The 20318-nt window shown below is 44.9% G+C and overlaps 1 protein-coding gene across 8 annotated transcripts in view; it reads left to right on the plus strand.

Moving 5' to 3' along the window:
• The window catches only part of ATP7B (ATPase copper transporting beta), a 163504-nt gene that overhangs the window by 104722 nt on the left and 38464 nt on the right, over nucleotides 1–20318 (plus strand). For all 8 annotated transcript variants that reach the window (XM_073662627.1, XM_073662628.1, XM_073662630.1 and 5 more), the window contains one exon: nucleotides 17943–19122. In XM_073662627.1, the coding sequence (XP_073518728.1) occupies nucleotides 17943–19122 (1180 nt within the window). The remainder of the gene's footprint in view (nucleotides 1–17942; nucleotides 19123–20318) is intronic.

The following is a 20318-nucleotide window of genomic DNA, read 5'->3' on the forward strand; positions in this document are numbered from 1 at the left end:
GCAGGAGTCGGGTAGCCGCTGGGTCCTAGAGTGAAACAGCTATGAAGGTGTCTGTAATGCCAAATGAAGAGACCTTCTGCAACCAACTGCAGGGTGACTGTCTGTCACATCTGACACACCCGTGACTGTACCCCCCCCCCTATGAGTGGCCTCAGGACCAGGTTTCTCAGGATAAGAGGTGTGGAATGAATGAACCAACCTGGGAGCATTCACCTCTGGTGCTGAAAGCCACATCCTCTCCTCTGGACCATAACCCTTACAGTGCAACTATTCTAGAGAATGACGTTGGAGATGAGAATCTACAATTCTCGAAACCTTAAACTCCAGATTACCATCAACCATTATTGGGGGCGGCGATAGAGGTGAGGGTTCAAGAGGTTCCACATATTTCTTGAGTAAGGACCTGTGGAAAACATTGTTGACCTTAAGGGTCCGAAGAAGCTTAAGACAAAATGCTGCTGGGTTAATGACGGCGGTTATTTTATAGGGACCAATAAACCTAGGTCCCAGCTTCCAGAAAGGGACTTTCAACTTAAAATTCCTGGTAGACAACCACACAAAGTCATTCACATTCAGATCCAGACCTGGCAAACGTTTTCTGTCCGCCATGCGCTTATACCTGTCTCCCATGATCTTTAAATTACTCCACACACCCCCTCCACACCGAGGAGAGCGATGAAGCAAAACGTCTCCAAATTCTGATTGACATGCTCGGTCTGTCCATTCTACTGAGGGTGGAAGGCAGAGGAAAAGGACAGCTGCATCCCCAGTCGAGAAGAGAATGCTTTCCAGAACTTGGAAACAAACTGGGTCCCCCGATCTGACACCACATCGGAGGGAACCCCATGAAGCTTCACGATCTCATTTATAAACAACTGAGCAAGTGTCTTGGCATTTGGAAGTGCAGGTAATGCGACGAAGTGAACCATTTTACTGAACCTATCTACAACCACCAAAACCATCAATTTGCCTGTAGAAACCAGTAGTTCAGTAATAAAATCCATGGACAAGTATGTCCATGGCTTACTAGGGATAGGTAGAGGAAAAAGAGTACCAGACGGATGGGTATGCAAAACCTTAGGACGCGCGCAAATACTACAAGCAGATACGTGTTCAATCACATCCCGATGCAACCCTGGCCACCAAAAAGGATGAGAGAGGAGGTCCGCGGTTTACCACCTGGATGACCAGCAAGCATAGAGTTATGATGTTCCTTAATTACTTTGTGGCGCAGATTAGATGATACAAATAACCTTCCTGGAGGGGAGGGGGCAGGAGCATCCCCCTGTGCCTCTAACATCTCACCCTCCAGTTCAGGATATAATGCTGAAATGACTACCCCCTTCTGTAATATCGGGGCCGGGTTCTCATGGTCACCGCCACCAGGGTAGCTCCGGGATAAAGCATCAGCCTTGACATTTTTGACCCCTGGGCGAAAGTGACAACAAAATTGAACCTAGTAAAAAACAGGGACCATCTGGCATGCCTAGGGTTGAGACGTTTAGCTGACTGGAGATATGACAGGTTCTTATGGTCAGTAATAACAGTAATAGGATGAACAGCAATCTCCAACCAATGTCGCCATTCTTCGAATGCCAATTTGATCGCCAAAAGTTCCCTATTACCCATGTTAGTATCTCTCTCATCCGAAGACAATTTTTTAGAAAAGAGGGCGAATGGACGCCATTTACCAGGGGATGAACCCTGAAACAACACAGCTCCAAACCCCACATCCGACACATCAACTTCCACAATAAAGGGTTGGGAAACATCGGATTGACTGAGTAAAGGAGAAGTGGCAAAACAATGCTTTAAGGAAGGAAAAGCCTGGAGGGAGGCATCCGACCATTTGGAAAAATAAGACCCCTTTTTACAGGTGCATCTCACTAAATTAGAATATCATAAAAAAGTTAATTTATCTCAGTTCTTCAACACAAAAAGTAAAACTCATATGCTACATAGTCATTACAAACAGAGTGATCTATTTCAAGTGTTTATTTCTGTTAATGTTGATGATTATGGCTTACAGCCAATGAAAACACAAAAGTCATTATCTCAGTAAATTAGAATACTTTATAACAACAGCTTGAAAAATGTTTTTAAAATCCAAAATGATGGCCTGCTGAAATGTATGTTCAGTAAATGCACTCAGTTCTTGGTCGGGGCTCCTTTTGCATCAATTACAGCACCAATGTGGCGTGGCATGGAGGCGATCAGCCTGTGGCACTGCTGAGGTGTTATGGAAGCCCAGGTTGCTTTGATACCAGCCTTCAGCTCGTCTGCATTGTTGGGTCTGGTGTCTCTCATCTTCCTCTTGACAATGCCCCATAGATTTTCTATGGCGTTAAGGTCAGGCGAGTTTGCTGGCCAATCAAGCACAGTGATACTGTTGTTTTTAAACCAGGTATTGGTACTTTTGGCAGTGTGGTCAGGTGCCAAGTCTTGCTGGAGAATGACATTTCCATCTCCACAAAGCTTGTCGGCAGAGGGAAACATGAAGTGGTCTAAAATTTCCTGGTAGACTGCTGCTCTGACTTTGGTCTTGATAAAACACAGTGGACCTACACCAGCAGATGACATGGCTCCCCAAACCATCACTGATTGTGGAAACTTCACACTAGACCTCAAGCAGCTTGGATTGTGTGCCTCTCCCCTCTTCCTCCAGACTCTGGGACCTTGATTTCCAAATGAAAATTGGAACTCTGGGACCTTGTGGAGTGTGTCAATGACTGCCTTCTGGACATCTGTCAAGTCAGCACTCTTCCCCATGATTGTGGAGCCTACTGAAACAGACTAAGGGACCTTTGTAAACGTTTAGGAAGCCTTTGCAGGTGTTTTTATTAATAATTTTAATTTACTGAGATAATGACTTTTGTGTTTTCATTGGCTGTAAGCCATAATCATCAACTTTAACAGAAATAAACACTTGAAATAGATCACTCTGTTTGTAATGACTCTATATAATATGTGTTTCACTTTTTGTATTGAAGAACTGAAATTAACTTTTTAATGATATTCTAATTTAGTGAGATGCACCTGTAGTTATGTCAGTGCGGGGTTTCACAATTACTCAGTAATTTTGGATGAATGTCCAGTAAAAATTACTAAAGCCCAGAAAATGTTGTAGAGCCTTCAGGTTCTCGGGATGGTCCCAATCAAGGACTGCACGGCTCTTCTCTTGATCCATCCGAAAACCCAAAGATGACAACAAGAACCCCAAAAACTGAACCTCCTGAACGGCGAAAACACATTTTTCTAGTTTGACATATAGTTTGTTATTAGTGATAAGCGAGCACTAAAATGCTCGGGTACTCATTGCTCGGGTCGAGCAAATTGGAATACTCAGGTGCTCGACCCGAGCAACGAGCCCAATGTAAGTCTATGGGAAACTCAAATATTTTTCAGACGGCTCCCCCCGGCGGTCTGCAGAGTGCCTAAAAATTTCCCAAATCGACAGGAACCGTGCTCAAATGACATGGAAACAGTGTGGGGAAGACCCCTCAAAGCATTTCTGACTCCCAGGTCACTGCTGTCAACAACGTTGTCAGAGTATTATGCCACTTTTCTGGACTCACAATAAAACATACAAAAACTAAACCAAAATGGATTTTCCTGGGAAATATGTTAAGGAACATCCTTTCCAGGGTAATGACTTGTGTATAAGGCAAAATAAATAACCAAAACCAAAAATACTCCTCCACACCTTGGGCTATGTTTACACGTAGCGTTTTTGATGCATTTTTGCATTGCTTTCAACCAAGACAAATGCATTCACTGGCAAATGTCATTTTAACATTTTACAACCTTATCTGGCCATGTCTTGTGTGAGATATCATCAGACACATGCATAATGTGCTGAAAAGACACGGGAACAGCATGGGGAAGACCTCTGGAAGCATTTCTGACTCCCAGGTCACTGCCTAAAAGCGTGCCCATCATAAGTGATCCTTGGTGCATGCGAAGATGCCTCCTGCCATGCACCTGTCGTTGCAGACTTGCAACAATCACCGTCCACGTCCTTGTCCCAGTGCAGCGTTCAGTTGTCCCAACCCCATTCATTGGAATGCAAGCGCAAGTATGCAGCCAGCCACCCACCCACCCAAAGGCTGCAATACTATACTGCCAAATTTTTGACAGCTGCTTGCACTTGAACTGTGGCCTTTTAGGCTCGTGGAGGCAGAAGCTGTCCACAATCTTATGGCGGCGACCGGGTATCCATACTCGGTCCCCAGCCGCCACTATTTTTCCCGGTATCTTCTCCGCCTTCCACAAGCACGGGTCCCACAACATTACCCTTGCCCTCCCCAGTGCACTTACTGGGAAGGACCGCCTAACCACAAACATGTGGACAGGTGAATGTGGCCAGGGACGGTACGGAGCTAGTCCACAGTTTTTTTTTGCTGAGTTGTATTTAGCTCGGTGAAAGGACTGGCATAGAGGGAAACCGTATCTACTCTGGGTGTCATTTCTCCCAGCAAGTCCTCTAAAGCTGCTTTCACTTGAAATGTGGCCTTTTAGGCTCATGGAGGCGGAAGCTTTTCATAACGTCATGCCGGCGGCGGCCGGGTGTCCATACTCATTCCCCAGCCGCCACTATTTCTCCTGGTATCTTTTCCGCCTTCCACAAGCACGGGTCCCACAACATTACCCGTGCCCTCCCCAGTGCACTTACTGGGAAGGACCGCCTAACCATATACACGTGGACAGGTGAATGTGGCCAGGGATGGTACGGAGCCAGTCCACAGCTTTTTTTGCTGACAGTTGTATTTAACTCGGTGAAAGGACTGGCATAGAGGGAAACCGTATCTACTCTGGGTGTCATTTCTCCCAGGAAGTCCTCTAATGCAGCTTGTTGCAGAAGCAATGGCAGCCCGTCCAACATCAACTCGCACTTGTCAGTGGTGCTTTGACACACAAACATCGTTCTTTGCGCATTTAATTTCATGACTACAGAGTTGGGCAATGGCCTGATCTGCAATGTGGCTTGAGAAATAACATGCATAAGCACGTCCAATCCACATTAAAAAAAGCAGCCATAGAGTGTCTGGGAACCTTCCCCCACACTTATCTTAGCAAGGGCTGCTTTTCGGCACGGTTGGACGGGCCCACCAGAGAACCGGAGACTCCTCCGTTGGGCCTTGGCTTCTCCTTCAGGAGAATTCATAGTGCCAAGGTGAGGCCATGATGATGATAGAGGCCACCATCTGCTTAGTTTTCTGTTACTTGGAATGCAAGCGCAAGTATGCAGCCAGCCACCCACCCACAGGCCTCAATACCAAACTGCCAGATTTCTGGGCAGCTGCTTGCACTTGAAATGTGACCTTTTAGGCTTGTGGAGGCGGAAGCTTTTCACAACCTCATGCCTCATTCCTCGTGTCCATGCTCGGTCCCCAGCCGTCACTATTTCTCCCGGTGTTGTCTCCGCCTTCTACAAGCGCGGGTCCCTGAACATTACTGCTGGTACTTTTCTGTGGGAATTTGCTTGCCTCCTACCAGCCTGGAATATTTCCAGTAAACTATGGCACGACGCCATGATATTAGCACTGCCCTCAGTACCAGTAGCAAAGCCATCCCCAATTTCCTGCTCAGGAATTTTATTTGATACTGTGGCTGCCCAAATACATTAGTTTCTCACAAGGGAGCTGAAGATAGAGTTGGCAGTAGGTGCAAGTTTCTCCAGCATGTTAGATATTAGAGGGTGAACAGCGGCACATTGGATCAGTGGTTAGCACTGAAGCCTTGCAGCACTGGGATCCTGGGTTCAAATCCCAGCAAGGAGAACATCTGCAAGGACTTTGTATGTTCTCCCTGTGCTTGGGTGTTTACTCCTCAGTAAAAAAGCAGCCATAGAGTGTCTGGGAACCTTCCCACACACTTTTCTTAGCCAGGACTGCTTCTCGGCAGGGTTGGATGGTCCCACCAGAGAATCCTCTGGTGTGCCCTGGCTTCTATCTCAGGAAAGTTCATGATAGCGCTAACTTTGCAGCTGCTATGGGGCTCTTGAGTGGGGAAGAAAGGTGAGCCCTCAGAATCAAATCCTCTGGTGGGCCCAATGTTTTTCAATCTGAAACTGCTCCTCAGTGGGAGTTGTATTTCACCACAGCCATATTCTTTAGCTCGGTGAAAGGACTGGCATAGAGGGATACCGTGTCTACTCCGGCTGTCATTTCTCTGTCACCAGGTTCCGCCCATTGTCACACACGACCATGCCTGGCTGTATTTTCAGCGGTGAGAGCCACAGATCAGGCTGCTGTGTTACAGCTTTCAACAACTCTGCAGCGCTGGACGGTTTGTCACCTAAGCATTAAGCATGTTATCTTCAGCATAGCCTGTTGCCGCTTGGCCAAGGCAGTGCTGCAGTGCTGTCAGCTTGTGACTGATGTGGTCATTTCGGAGATGGAAGAGGAGGTGCAGGAGCTGAACAATTTGATTTACATTGAGGTTAAATTGGCGACGCTGTTTTTTATACTAAAGAAAGATCCTAATGTTTTGGGGTTTTTTTTGTTATTTTTTAAGACAAATGCATTCAACGGGAAATGTCATTTTATCATTTTACAACCTTATCTGGCAATGTGGTGTGTGACACATCATCAGACACATCCTGTTTCATTTATGATGGAAGGACTCTGAAAGTCATAAAGCCTATTTTTATAGGGCCATCAGACGGCCCTTACTATTCTTAAAAGGCCAGCAGTCGGCCCTCGCTATTGTTAGAGAGCCATCAGCTGGCTATGCTTTATTGTTCCCATTATTAACAAGTGGGTCTCCTATACTGTTATTGCGTATGCAGTGACTGCAAGGGCTGCCAAAAATTTGGAAGCAACCCAATACCCCTTTGAACAGACATAGAGGAGGGTCTCAGTAAAAAAAAATGTTCCCATTATAAAGGAGCGGGTCTCCTATAGTGGTAATGCCCATGCTGTGACTGCAAGGGCTGCCAAAATTTGGGAAAAACACCACTAAGAATTTAAAGCTACATAGAGCAGGGCCACAGTAATGACAAATTCCCATTAGAAAGGAGAGCTTCTGCTATACAGTTATAGGGTATGCAGTGAGTCCAACGGCTGACCAATTTTAGGAAAAACCCCACTAAGTATTTAAAGACACATAGAACTGGGCCACAGTAATGACATGTTCCCACTAGAAAGGAGATGGTCTATTATACAGTAATAGGGTATGCAGTGAGTCCAACAGCTGTCAAAATTTAAGAAAAACCCTACTAACAATTCAAAGACACATAGAGCAGGGCCAAAGTAACAAGTACAACATGTTCCCATTAGAAAGGAGAGGGTCTGCTATACAGTTATAGGGTATGCAGTGAGTCCAACGGCTGCCAAAATTTAGAAAAAAAACATTAAGAATTTAAGGACACATAGAGTAGGGCCACATTAATGACAAATTCCCATTAGAAAGCAGAGGGTCTCCCATAGTGTTGGCCTATGCAGTGAATGCAAGGGCTGCCAAAAATTGGGAGGCTCTCCAATGCCCCTTGGAAGAAACTTAGAGGGCCTCATAAAAAAATGTTCCCATTAGAAAGGAGCGGGACTCCTATACTTGTAATGCCCATGCACTAAGTGTATGGGCTGACAAACATTTACCCCTGGGGGGTATACATGAACATACTGTATAAAAAAATTTTTTTACGGGCATCATAAACACCCTTTAAAAAAATTATGTGGGTGTTGCATCACGGACCACGGTCACCCTGGTGATATGGTGGATGAGGATGAGGAGAAGGAGGAGGACAAGAGCAAATGGCCAAAATCAGGAAGCGTATACCCATGTGTGGGTGTGAAGAGGTGCATGGGAATACACCTCCCAAAAAAAGACACTGGATTTGAGTTTGTTACGCTGCTATCATTCGGTGGTGTTGAGAAGTCTGGCCCAATCCAGCCCTCGTTCATTTTTATAAAAGTCAGCCTGTCAGCATTTTCAGTTGACAGGCGGATGCGCTTATCAGTTATAATTCCATCAGCGGCACTAAAAACCCGCTCTGATAAAATGCTAGCGGCAGGGCAGCCCAGGACCTCCAAGGCGTAGAGAGCCAGTTCATTCCACGTATCCAGCTTGGATACCCAATAATTATAAGGCACAGAGGAATCACGGAGGACGTTGGTACGGTCGGCAAGGTACTCTCTCAGCATCTTCCCAAACTTTGCACTCCTTGTGAGAGTACCCCGCACCTCAGGGCCTGTGCGATGGGAGGGTCTGAGAAAACTGTCCCAGAACTTTGACAGTGTTCCCCTGCCTCTGCTGGATTGCATTTGTGTCTCTCTCGCCTGTACTCCTTGGTTGTCCAACGAACTGTGCCCTCTACCGCCAGCGTTTTCAGATGGGAATTTTTTTAATAGTTCCGCAACAAGGGCCTTCTGGTACTGCCCCATTTTTGTAGACCTGTCCGCCTCAGGAATAAGAGATATAAAGTTCTCCTTGTAGTGTGGGTCTAGAAGTGTCACCAACCAGTAATGACTATCACCCAAAATTTTGAGAACGCGAGGGTCATGGGAAAGGCAGCGTAACATAAACTCAGCCATGCGTGCCAGACTACTAACAGGTAAGACTTCCGTGTCCTCACCAAGAGGATGACTAACCATGCTCAACTCCTCATCCTCCTCCTCCTCCTCTCTGTCCTCTGGCCATCTACACTGAACAGACTGTATGACAGTTGTGCAGGTAGTACCGTCTATAGGGCATGAAACTAGCTCCTGTTCTTCCTCCTCCTCCTCCTCCTCTTCCTCATTGTCATCCAATCCACATTGGGATGAGATGAGGCTGGGCTGTGTGTAATCACCCTGTATGGTTCCTTGCTCCATCTCATCGTGCTCCGCCTGCAATGCATCCTCTTTGATTGTGAGCAGAGAGCGTTTCAGAAGACAGAGAAGCGGGATGGTGATGCTAATTATGGCGTCATCGCCGCTCACCATCTTGGTGGAGTCCTCAAAGTTTTGGAGGATGGTACATATGTCTGACATCCATGTCCACTCCTGAGGTCTTATGTGTGGAGTCTGAACTGAATACCGATGGCCTTGTTGATGCTGGTACTCAACAACTGCCCTCTTCTGCTCACAAATCCTTCCCAACATCTGCAGTGTAGAGTTCCAATGCGTGGGGACTTGACATACCAGTCTGTGAGCCGGAAGCTGCAAACGCTGCTGAAACACGGCAAGGGCGGCGGAAACTGTAGGTGACTTTCTAAAATGGGCACACAGGCGGTGTACTTTAACAAGCAGATCCGGCAGCTCCGGGTAGGATTTGAGAAACCGCTGAACCACGAGGTTAAGCACATGGGCCAGGCATGGTACGTGCGTGAGCATGCCTCGCCTCAGAGCCGCCACCAGGTTCCGGCCATTGTCACACACGACCATGCCTGGCTGTAGGTTCAGCGGTGTGAGCCACAGTTCTGCCTGCTCTTTCAGAGCAGTCCACAACTCTTCAGGATTGTGCGGTTTGTCACCTAAGCATATTAGCTTCAGCACAGCCTGTTGCCGCTTGGCCGAGGCAGTGCTTCCAGCTTGTGACTGATGTGGTCATTTCGGAGATGGAGGCTGAAGAGGAGGAGGAGGCTGAGGAGGATGAGGTGCAGGAGCTGTAGACTGTGGGGGCAACCCTGATTGACCTAGGGCCCGCAATCCTTGGTGTCGGGAGGACGTGTTCCAAGGTCCGACTGGGTCCTGGCTTCCACTATGTTAACCCAGTGTGCCGTCAGCGAGATGTACCGTCCCTGCCCACAAGCACTTCTCCACGTGTCCAGTGGTTAGCTGGACTTTCCCGGTAACTGCGTTGTTGAGGGCATGGCTAATGTTTTGGGACATGTGCTTGTGTAATGCGGGGATGGCACACCGGGAGAAATAGTGGCGGCTGGGGACCGAGTACCGAGGGACGGCCGCCGCTATCAGGTTGTGGAATGCTTCAGTCTCCACGAGCCTAAAAGGCAACATTTCAAGCGCAAGCAGTCATGAAATGTGTGAATTTAGTACTGTGGCCTGTGGGGCATTGGCTGCGTATTTGCGCTTGCGTTCCATGGACTGGGGTATGGACAACTAAACGCTGCGCTGGGACAAGGACGTGGACGTGCTTCCTGATGCTGCTACTTGAGAGTGTGCAATGATAGGTGCAGGGCAGGAGGCATCTTCGCATGCACCATGGACAGGGGATTGGCTGGCATGCACAACAGCGGAAGAAGCAATGGTGCCACCCGCAGACACTGTTCCTGGACCCTGGGGTTCGGCCCACAAAGTCGGGTGCTTTGCTGCCATGTGCCTGATCATGGTGGTGGTAGTCAGGCTGGTCGTTTTGCCACCCCTGCTGATGCTGGCCTGGCAGGTGGTGCAAATGGCCTTTTTGGGGCTATCGGCAGAGTCTTTAAAAACAACCAGATATAGAGAATAGAAACTACCGCACTCCTGGAGTGATAACTGTGCCCAGGAAGGGTTGCCAGCCCGTAGTAATATCAATAAATAACCTGGCACTCAATTGGCTCGTAAATTCTTTTTGGATTTTTAATAAAAAGGTAGTACAAAAAGCAGACGTTTCGGTCACATAAGACCTTCATCGGTGTACTACAATGATGAAAAAAAATAACAACAATAAGTATCACATGAATCGTTGCATATATGCGATACAATATTTATAAGACAACATCAAAATAAACCAAGTAGTCATGGACAATAAACATATGAAAATTCAACATGGATGGGAAGGAGGACAAGGTAGTAGAAGTGTAAAAGTATAAAAGATGGGACCTACCAGTATATAGATATTGATATGTATAAGGCAGAAGCCCGGTAGGTGCTGTCAGCTGTGGGGAAAAAAAGGTGGAGGTGTGAGCTCCATAGGAGTTGCCAGAGGCACAGGGTGGAGAGTAGAGTATGGGAGATGTTACCTTTTGGGTATATAGATGAAGCCCAGTCATGAGAGAAGATAGAACACTGTATCCACCGTTTGTCCAGGGTATTCTGGAATGTAAAGGACCATAGTGGTCTTAAATATTGAGTGGGAGGGTGCAGGGTTAGCCTCAGGCCAATCATTGGTGGCAGTGGAGTGAATGAGTGCGGTAATCTACAAGGAGTAGTACCTGCGCACCGGAAGTAGCATTGTATGACGCTCACCAGGTCCTGAAAGGAGATTGCCGGTCATGTGACCGGAAGTAACGCGTGTATTGCGTTCCACCATAGGATCTGTGCGTTCCACCGAGTGCTGGGAGCGCTGTAGTAAGAATCGAGATGCATCTTTTATACTTTTACACTTCTACTACCTTGTCCTCCTTCCCATCCATGTCCCATGTTGAATTTTCATATGTTTATTGTACATGACTACTTGGTTTATTTTGATGTCGTCTTATAAATATTGTATCTCATATACAGTATGCAACGATTCATGTGATACTTAGTTATTTTTTTCATCTTTGTTGTACACCGATGAAGGTCTTATGTGACCGAAACGTCTGCTTTTTGTACTACTTTTATTATTAAAAATCCAAAAAGAATTTACGAGTCAATTGAGTGCCAGGTTATTTATTGATTTTAAAAAACAACCAGACTCGGGAAGACCTAACAGTTGTACTGGCAACTTCCTTTGTGTTGGTGTTACGGGGAACGGTTGCCTGCCTTCTTTCTGCAGCTACCACACTGCTTCTTCCTGCCTGTTGGGGTGCTCTGCCTCCTTCCCCCTGTGTGCTGCTCTCCTCGCTCTGCAAGTCCTCCTGCCAGGTTGGGTCAGTTACAATATCATCCACCATCTGATCTTCCACTTCCGCACTCTGGTCCTCCTCCTGACTTTCTGGCAATTGTGTCTCATCATCGTCCACCTCTTCTGACACTTTCCCACCGTCGCCTTCGTGTGACCGTGGCTGCTCAAATATTTGGGTATTGCTACATGCGATCTCCTCTTGCCCCGCTTCAAGTGGACCGGGTGAGAGGCCAGAATCTATAAATGGGAAAGTGAATAGCTCTTCGGAGTGTCCAAGTGTGGGATCAGTTGTCTCTGGGCACTTGGCATGGTGGGAGGAAGGAGGTTCAGGGTGAGGAATATGCGGTCCAGACTCACAGCTACTGAGACTTGACCGTGTGGAAGACAAGGTGGTGGTGGCTAAGTGACTGGAAGCATTATCCGCTATCCAACCAATAACCTTTTCACACTGCTCTGTGTTCAATAGTGGTGTTCTGCGGTCTCCTATTAATTTTGGCAGGAAGGTCGAGTGAGAAAATGTGGGTGTTTGTTATGGCACAATTTCAGCTTGCCCACGGCCTCGGCCTCTGAATGCACCATCACCATCACGTCCAGTTCCCCGTCCCTTGCCACGTGCCTTGCCCATTTTAAATGGAGGACAATATCTTCCACGCTCACAACAAATGACTGAATTTGGAGGGAACTTATATGTGATCCGTGTGATGGACAAACCACAGTTTTAAATACCTGGCCTGTAGGTAACTATTTTGAACAGCAATCTGGTGTAAATTGCTTCACTGGCACACTGAAACAAATTTTTAATGGAGGTCAGAAATGGCAGTATTTTCTGAAAATGTACAGTACAGACCAAAAGTTTGGACACACCTTCTCATTTAAAGATTTTTCTGTATTTTCATGACTATGAAAATTGTACATTCACACTGAAGGCATCAAAACTATGAATTAACACATGTGGAATTATATACTTAACAAAAAAGTGTGAAACAACTGAAAATATGTCTTATATTCTAGGTTCTTCAAAGTAGCCACCTTTTGCTTTGATGACTGCTTTCCACACTCTTGGCATTCTCTTGATGAGCTTCAAGAGGTAGTCACCGGAAATGGTTTTCACTTCACAGGTGTGCCCTGTCAGGTTTAATAAGTGGGATTTCTTGCCTTATAAATGGGGTTGGGACCATCAGTTGTGTTGTGCAGAAGTCTGGTGGATACACAGCTGATAGTCCTACTGAATAGACTGTTAGCTGCTTTTTTTCTTCCCATAATACAAATTCTAAGTAAAGAAAAACGAATGGCCATGATTACTTTAAGAAATGAAGGTCAGTCAGTTTGAAAAATTGGGCAAACTTTGAATGTGTCCCCAAGTGCAGTTGCAAAAACCATCAAGCGCTACAAAGAAATTGGCTCACATGAGGAATGCCCCAGGAAAGGAAGACCAAGAGTCACTTCTGCTTATGAGGATAAGTTTATCCGAGTCACCAGCCTCAGAAATCGCAGGTTAACAGCAGCTCAGATTAGAGACCAGGTCAATGCCACACAGAGTTCTAGCAGCAGTCACATCTCTACAACAACTGTTAATAGGAAACTTTGTGCAGCGGGCCTTCATGGTAAAATAGCTGCTAGGAAACCACTGCTAAGGACAGGCAACATGCAGAAGAGACTTGTTTGGGCTAAAGAACACAAGGAATGGACATTAGACGAGTGGAAATCTGTGCTTTGGTCTGATGAGTCCAAATTTGAGATCTTTGTGCGACGCAGAAAAGGTGAACGGACGGACTCTACATGCCTGGTTCCCACTGTGAAGCATGGAGGAGGAGGAGGTGTGATGGTGTGGTTGGCTTTGCTGGTGACACTGTTGGGGATTTATTCAAAATTGAAGGCATACTGAACCAGCATGGCTACCACAGCATCTTGCAGCGGCATGCTATTCCATCCGGTTTGGTTTAGTTGGACCATCATTTATTTTTCAACAGGACAATGACCCCAAACACACCTCCAGGCTGTGTAAGGGCTATTTGACCAAGAACGAGAGTGATGGGGTGCTACGCCAGATGACCTGGCCTCCACAGTCACCAGACCTGAACCCAATCGAGATGGTTTGGGGTGAGCTGGACCGCAGAGTGAAGGCAAAAGTGCCAACAAGTGCTAAGCATCTCTGGGAACTCCTTCAAGATTGTTGGAAGACCATTTCTGGTGACTACCTCTTGAAGCTCAGCAAGAGAATGCCAAGAGTGTGCAAAGCAGTCATCAAAGCAAAAGGTGGCTACTTTGAAGAACCTAGAATATAAGACATATTTTCAGTTGTTTCACACTTTTTTGTTAAGCATATAATTCCACATGTGTTAATACATAGTTTTGATGCCTTCAGTGTGAATGTACAATTTTCATAGTCATGAAAATACAGAAAAATCTTTAAATGAGAAGGTGTGTCCAAACTTTTGGTCTGTACTGTATATGTGATCCGTGTGACGGAAAAAACACAGTTTTAAATAGCTGAATTTTTAGCGCTGTAATATGCAAAGGACCTGGCTGTATTTTGCAGTGCCAACAAGCAAATGGCGCAGAAAAACTGTGTTCTCTGGATTGCTTTTTAAGCAAATAATGAGGATTAAGATCCAAAAAAAAATTATTCCTGGAACCTGAGACCTGGGACTATTTCTAGAAATATCTAACAGCCGCAGCAGACAAAACTGGAATGGAGCCTCTTGTGCTATATGCACTGCAGTCTGCTATATACCCTGCCTGCCTGCCTATATACACTGCCTGCCTGATATCTCTGCGGATGGATTAGTCCTCAGAAGCACTGTTTGTTGAGATGGATATGTGTCTCTAATATAGTTTGGTATACCTACACTAACTAGAAACAAACAAATCTCTCCCTAGCTCAGCAGTACCTCTCCCTACACTGTCTGATTCCGGAGTGACTGTGACGAGCACGGCGGCGCCAGGTCTGATATAGACCTGATGACGCTGTCCGGCCAGCCATTCACTGTAATGCCACAACCAACATGGCTACGGCATTACAGTGAGTGGCAGGCAATCCCTGCATGTTCATTGGCTCTGTAAAGAGCGCCAAACATGCAGGGAGGGGACCAGAGCTCCCGCCGAGCAACCCCGGAAATACTCGGCGAGTGCTGAGTATGTCGAGCAGTGAGATGCTCGGGCGAGCACCGAGCAGTAGCGAACATGCTCGCTTATCACTATTTGTTATCCCTTAATATCTGGAGCACCTGTTTAACATGCCCCCGATGTGTCTCAAAATCAGATGAGTAAACCAAAATATTGTCCAGATAGACCACCACAAACCTCGCCACCAAATGATGGAAAATATAAATTATGAAATGCTGAAACACCGCAGGTGCATTGGTCAAACCGAAAGGCATAACCAGATTCTCGAAATGGCCTTCAGGGGTATTGAACGCTGTTTTCCATTCGTCTCCTTCTCTGATTTTAACCAGATTGTAGGCTCCCCTTAAATCCAACTTGGAGAATACCTTAGCTCCCACAACCTGGCTGAATAAATCTGTAATCAGAGGACGAGGGTATGGATCTCGGATGGTAATTTGATTTAATTCATGGAAATCTAAACAGGGATGTAGACTGCCATCGTTTTTCTTCATGAAGAAGAACCCTGCCACCAGAGGTGAAGATGTGGACCTAATGTGTCCCTTCTCTAGACTTTCCGCAATGAAACATAACCCCAATAAGAAGGCCCCGGAGAAGGTGATCTCACCCATCTATTCCGAAAGCATCTATCAAGACGTATAGCCAACGACATGGCAGCCTCCAAGGACTGAGGGGTTTCATATACTGCCAAAGCATCTTTCAACCTTTCAGTAAGACCCTCACAAAATTGGCTTCTAAGGGCTGAGTCATTCCATTTAGAATCCGCTGCCCATCTACGGAATTCAGAACTGTTCGTCTATACTTACCGATTCCCCTGCTGAAGGCGACGTAGCCTAGACTCAGCCAAGGTGACTCAGTCAGGGTCATCATAGATGAGGGCCAGAGCCCGAAAAACCCCTCTACAAACTGGAGACAAACTGAATCCTGCGGTAAAGAAAAAGCCCAAGATTGTGGATCTCCCTACAAGAGCAAGATCACAATTCCTACTCGTTGCTCCTCACTTCCGGAGGAGGAAGGATGAAGTTTAAAATACAGTTTGTAGGCCTCCTTGAATACAAAAAACTTGTCCCTACCTTTGTAAAATCTGTCCGGGAGGGCAACCCGAACAGGCCTACCTGCAGAGACCCCCACATTCGCGACCTGTAGCCGCTGATGCTGTTGCTGGCCCTCACTGCGGAGGTCATTCACCTCCAGAGACAAACAACACAGCCGCTCTGTGAGCTCTGCAACTAAACCCATACCAAGAGAGAAAGGAAAAAAAAAAACACCCCCCCCCCCCCCCAAAAAAAAACAACACACAATTAAACCCAAGTGTCAGTTTTATTTTTTTTTCCACTGAATGTGCAAGGCCGGTAATAATGTCACGCAAGGTGTGGGAAAGACTAAGTACAACACAAAGGGAAGAGGGGAAGGGAGCCCAGTCTCTTGGGAAAGGGGGAGTGGAGACCTCCTAGGCTGATCTGATATTACCCGGTCTCCCCTACCGTCCCTATATTGGTTCTCCACCAATCGCCACACAGGAACCTACCCCTATATTTCCCTAGTGCTAGACCCTGGATAGGGAATGGGGGGAAGAGCACTAGTCGATCCCCACTGACAACTAAAGACAACAAGGTAGACCGACACGGGGGAAAGATAACTTAGCTTGAGCCGACTTCAGAGAGAGAACACACACGTCCTCTTAGCACCAGAGAGGAAGTAAACAGACTGCACTCGCTCCAAGCTTTCATAAGGAAACATGTGAATATCACCGGCACCGGCCTGCAGTAAAGTGAGACTATTTAAACACCCAGGAAAGGGTGTCAATTAGAGCAGGAGGGAGGTAGCCGCTGGGTCCTAGAGTGAAACAGCCAAGAAGGTGACTGTAATGCCAAATGAAGAGACCTTCTGCAACCAACTGCAGGGCGAGTGTCTATCACATCTGACACACCCGTGACAACATGGTTGTTGAATCTGCTGTTTAGTGAAACGAACCACTTAACCATTTAATGTGTACAGGGGTGTCCTGTGCTTCCATTATGGCAGATGTCATGGGAAGTAGGGATTGGGCTGTTTGATTTCAACATGACTGATCATTTTGTTATTACAGGAGATAAGTTGCTGCTTGGGTTTTCTGGCAGTAGCTAAGGGTGCGTTTAACACGGACTTACCGGCGGCACAATACAACCACAAATTGGTAAACCTTTACCAATCGGCGGTCGTTTAATAGCTGGTTTGCAAGTATTCCTGCTGCTCCCTAGATTATTCATTTTTTTTATTTTATAAATTACCATACGGTTCTTGATATCTGGGCCTTTATTAATTGCTAATTTTATGGGCTATACCAAGGGCTCATAGCTTGGGTTGCTCTGTATTATTAAAGACACACCTCCAGAGAATCTGTGAGCCACGACCCCTTGGTAAAGACCATAAAAATTAGCACTAAATAAAAAGGCCCATATCTCTTTAACTGTTTGGCTTGTTAAAACAAAATGCCCAATTGCCCTCAATAACAGCAAAAAGTGGCCACTTTTAACCTGGTGACGGGTCCTCTTTACAGAGACATTTTTATAGTTCTGAAAGTCAATTGGCTAATAACTTTTTTTTTTTTTTTTTTTTTTTTTTTTTAGCTTTTTTGCTCTATTATCTTGTCCCAGTCCTGAGCTGCATCTTGCCCTATAGCCCATTCTTCATCTACAGTCGTATTCACACTCTGTTGGTTTTTACCAGAAGCAGTTGACTGCTTTCTTTCAGACACACTTTTAAAAGGCTTTGTTTACATCTGTTGTATGATGACAGATCCCACAAGGTATCACGCTTTCTGTTTATTCGAAGCCACAATGCAATAGAGAACGTAGCCAAAAACGACATTTCTACGTTATTCAGTCTGTAAGTGCAACTGTATAAATCGGAATCAGTAAATTCAATGTATTTGGAAAGTTTGTCAACTTTTTATGCAAGTAGCCAAAAACTATTTACATTATGAACTTTTTAAAAGTGGCTCCTTTAATTACTATATGGTATCAGATAGGTGAATTACCTTATTATTTTCTGACGTATGGACACCGTAGATGATTTTTATAGCTGCAGATATACCACAGCCATCGTTACAGGTCTGTAATATTAATATCTATTGCCATTTTCTTTCCCAGAACTATGGCATACTCAAGACAAACCATACACCACCACCAAGAAAACCAAGATTTGCTTTCGACAACAGAGGCTATGATGGTAGCCACAATGACCTCACCGACCCATGCCTTGAAGTTAGTTCGGTTGTGGTAGGAATTATAGGTATGACCTGCCAGTCATGCGCCCAGTCCATTGAAGGAAGAATCTCAAAGATACCAAGTGTGGTTAACATAAAGGTTTACCTTGATAAAGCCAATGCAGAAGTATGTTACATACCTTCCGAAATAACACCACAGAAGATTTGTGAGGAAATTGAAGATATGGGTTTTGATACCAACCTAGATAAATGCAAAGAACTGAAAGGTGGTCTTTATAAAGAGGAAGTAGTAAAAATGAGGGTAGAGGGTATGACGTGCCAGTCATGTGTCAATACCATTGAAGGGAAAATTGGAAAAATTCAAGGAGTAGAAAAAATAAAGGTTTCTCTTGCAAACCAAGAAGCAATGATTGTTTATTGTCCTCAGTATATCCAGCCAGAAGACTTACGAAAGCAGATTGATTTTATGGGGTTTATGGCTTCTGTCAAAAGCAAACCAGATCCAACAAAACTCGGACCAATTAATATTGAACATCTACAAAGTATCTCTACAGACCCCAAGCTTAAGAATACTGGCAGACCTATAGACAATATAATAGCAAGAACTATTCATATAGAAGGGATGCATTGTAAATCATGTGTACACAACATAGAGGGCTCCATCTCTGGTATACCTGGTGTTCAGAACATTAAAGTCTCTCTGGAGAACAAAAATGCTGTAATATCTCTTGCTGAGGATGTTACTAGCCTACTGATGTTAAAAAAAGCAATTGAAGCTCTTCCACCAGGACATTTTAAGGTTACCCTTCCAGAAGATAATGAACGCAGTCCTGCATTACAATCAAAATCAAACCTTTGTTCATCTCCTAATCAAAGCCAAAGAACCTCCACAAGGACGGCGTCAATCAGGATCGGAGGAATGACTTGTGGGTCTTGTGTGTCAACGATTGAAAATATGATCTCTCAAAGAAAGGGAGTCCAATCCATATCAGTGTCATTACCTGAGGGGATGGGAACAATTCTCTATATTCATACGGAAACTACCTCTGAGGAATTAAGAGCGGCTATAGAAGACATGGGCTTTGACGCTACTCTTATTTCTGGTATGTGCCTTTTTTTAACATCATCATACTAAACTATGCTAAAACCATGCTAAACTAGGAGTATTCTATGTTCAGTTATTTGTAAATGAGAGAGTTTTTTTTTTAGCACTTAAGTGCCCAGAAATTTTGTCTATTAATGTCCCACACACATTAGAGGTTTTATAAATAAAGTGTTATATATTTTTTTGCTTTTTACTAGAGCTAAAATATAATTTACATTAAAATGTGTTGTATTTTCACTTTTTTTTGTATTAAAGGTGCGCTTTTATATTCCTTTGTGCCATACTTACATTGAGAGGTTATCCGCTAATAGTGGTACTAATATACTATTCATATATACGTATTACAAAATAGTGTAGGAGAAATTCTGCAGATTAAAATTGTATAATTGTGATGCAACCTGTGTTATAACATCTCATATGCCATCATATGTGCACAGCATAAACTTGGAATAAACAGCAATAACTCCTTTAATCCAAATAGATAATCTATAAAAATTTAAAAACAAACATAAAAAAGTTAACAAAAAATCTGTGAAAAGATAAGGGGGTTGTTCTTTTTCGGTAAATCTTCACGCTTGGGTGCAGTTTGGTATAAAATAAAATAGCTCTGTACTCGCTGTCCATCATTGAGTCCACACTGGCAGAGCTGCTGAGTTCACTGATAGGTCGACAGTGTGAAAGCCAAACGTGAGTGCCACCAACCTTGCCAGACACCGGCAGCAGTGACAGAGACTTACGAGTATACCTAGGGATGGCAAGTACAGTGTGTTTGTTTTTTAATAGCAAACTGCGTCCAGAGATGAAGGTTTCTTGTAATGAGACAGCTCCTTTAAGGAAATGCTTGATAAATGCATACTTCTGGCAGACTGGATAACTGGAGGGCATGTATCCCACAGTTTTCCAACACGTAATTCCAGATATTTCATAATGGCTTTGTCAAAATTAGGAGTTGACATATTTTTCATACTTGCACCGAACTGTGACTTTGCCAGATTCCTTGATGGCAGTTTCCATTGTTATAGTCTGAAAAATGCAGCACTTTTTAGATACACCAGTTATTCAGAGTTGCAGTTGGTTTCCACAATTTTCATACTTGTTGACTTATCGATGACCTACAAAGAGATTCTCTATGATCCTTCAGACATCGGTAGTGTGTCAGCATATAATAATAGTAATAATATTAATAATCTTTAT

This window comes from Phyllobates terribilis, unplaced genomic scaffold (genome assembly GCF_046119375.1).
Source record: "Phyllobates terribilis strain yellow unplaced genomic scaffold, ASM4611937v1 Scaffold_2__4_contigs__length_985480577, whole genome shotgun sequence".
Lineage (NCBI taxonomy): Eukaryota > Metazoa > Chordata > Amphibia > Anura > Dendrobatidae > Phyllobates > Phyllobates terribilis.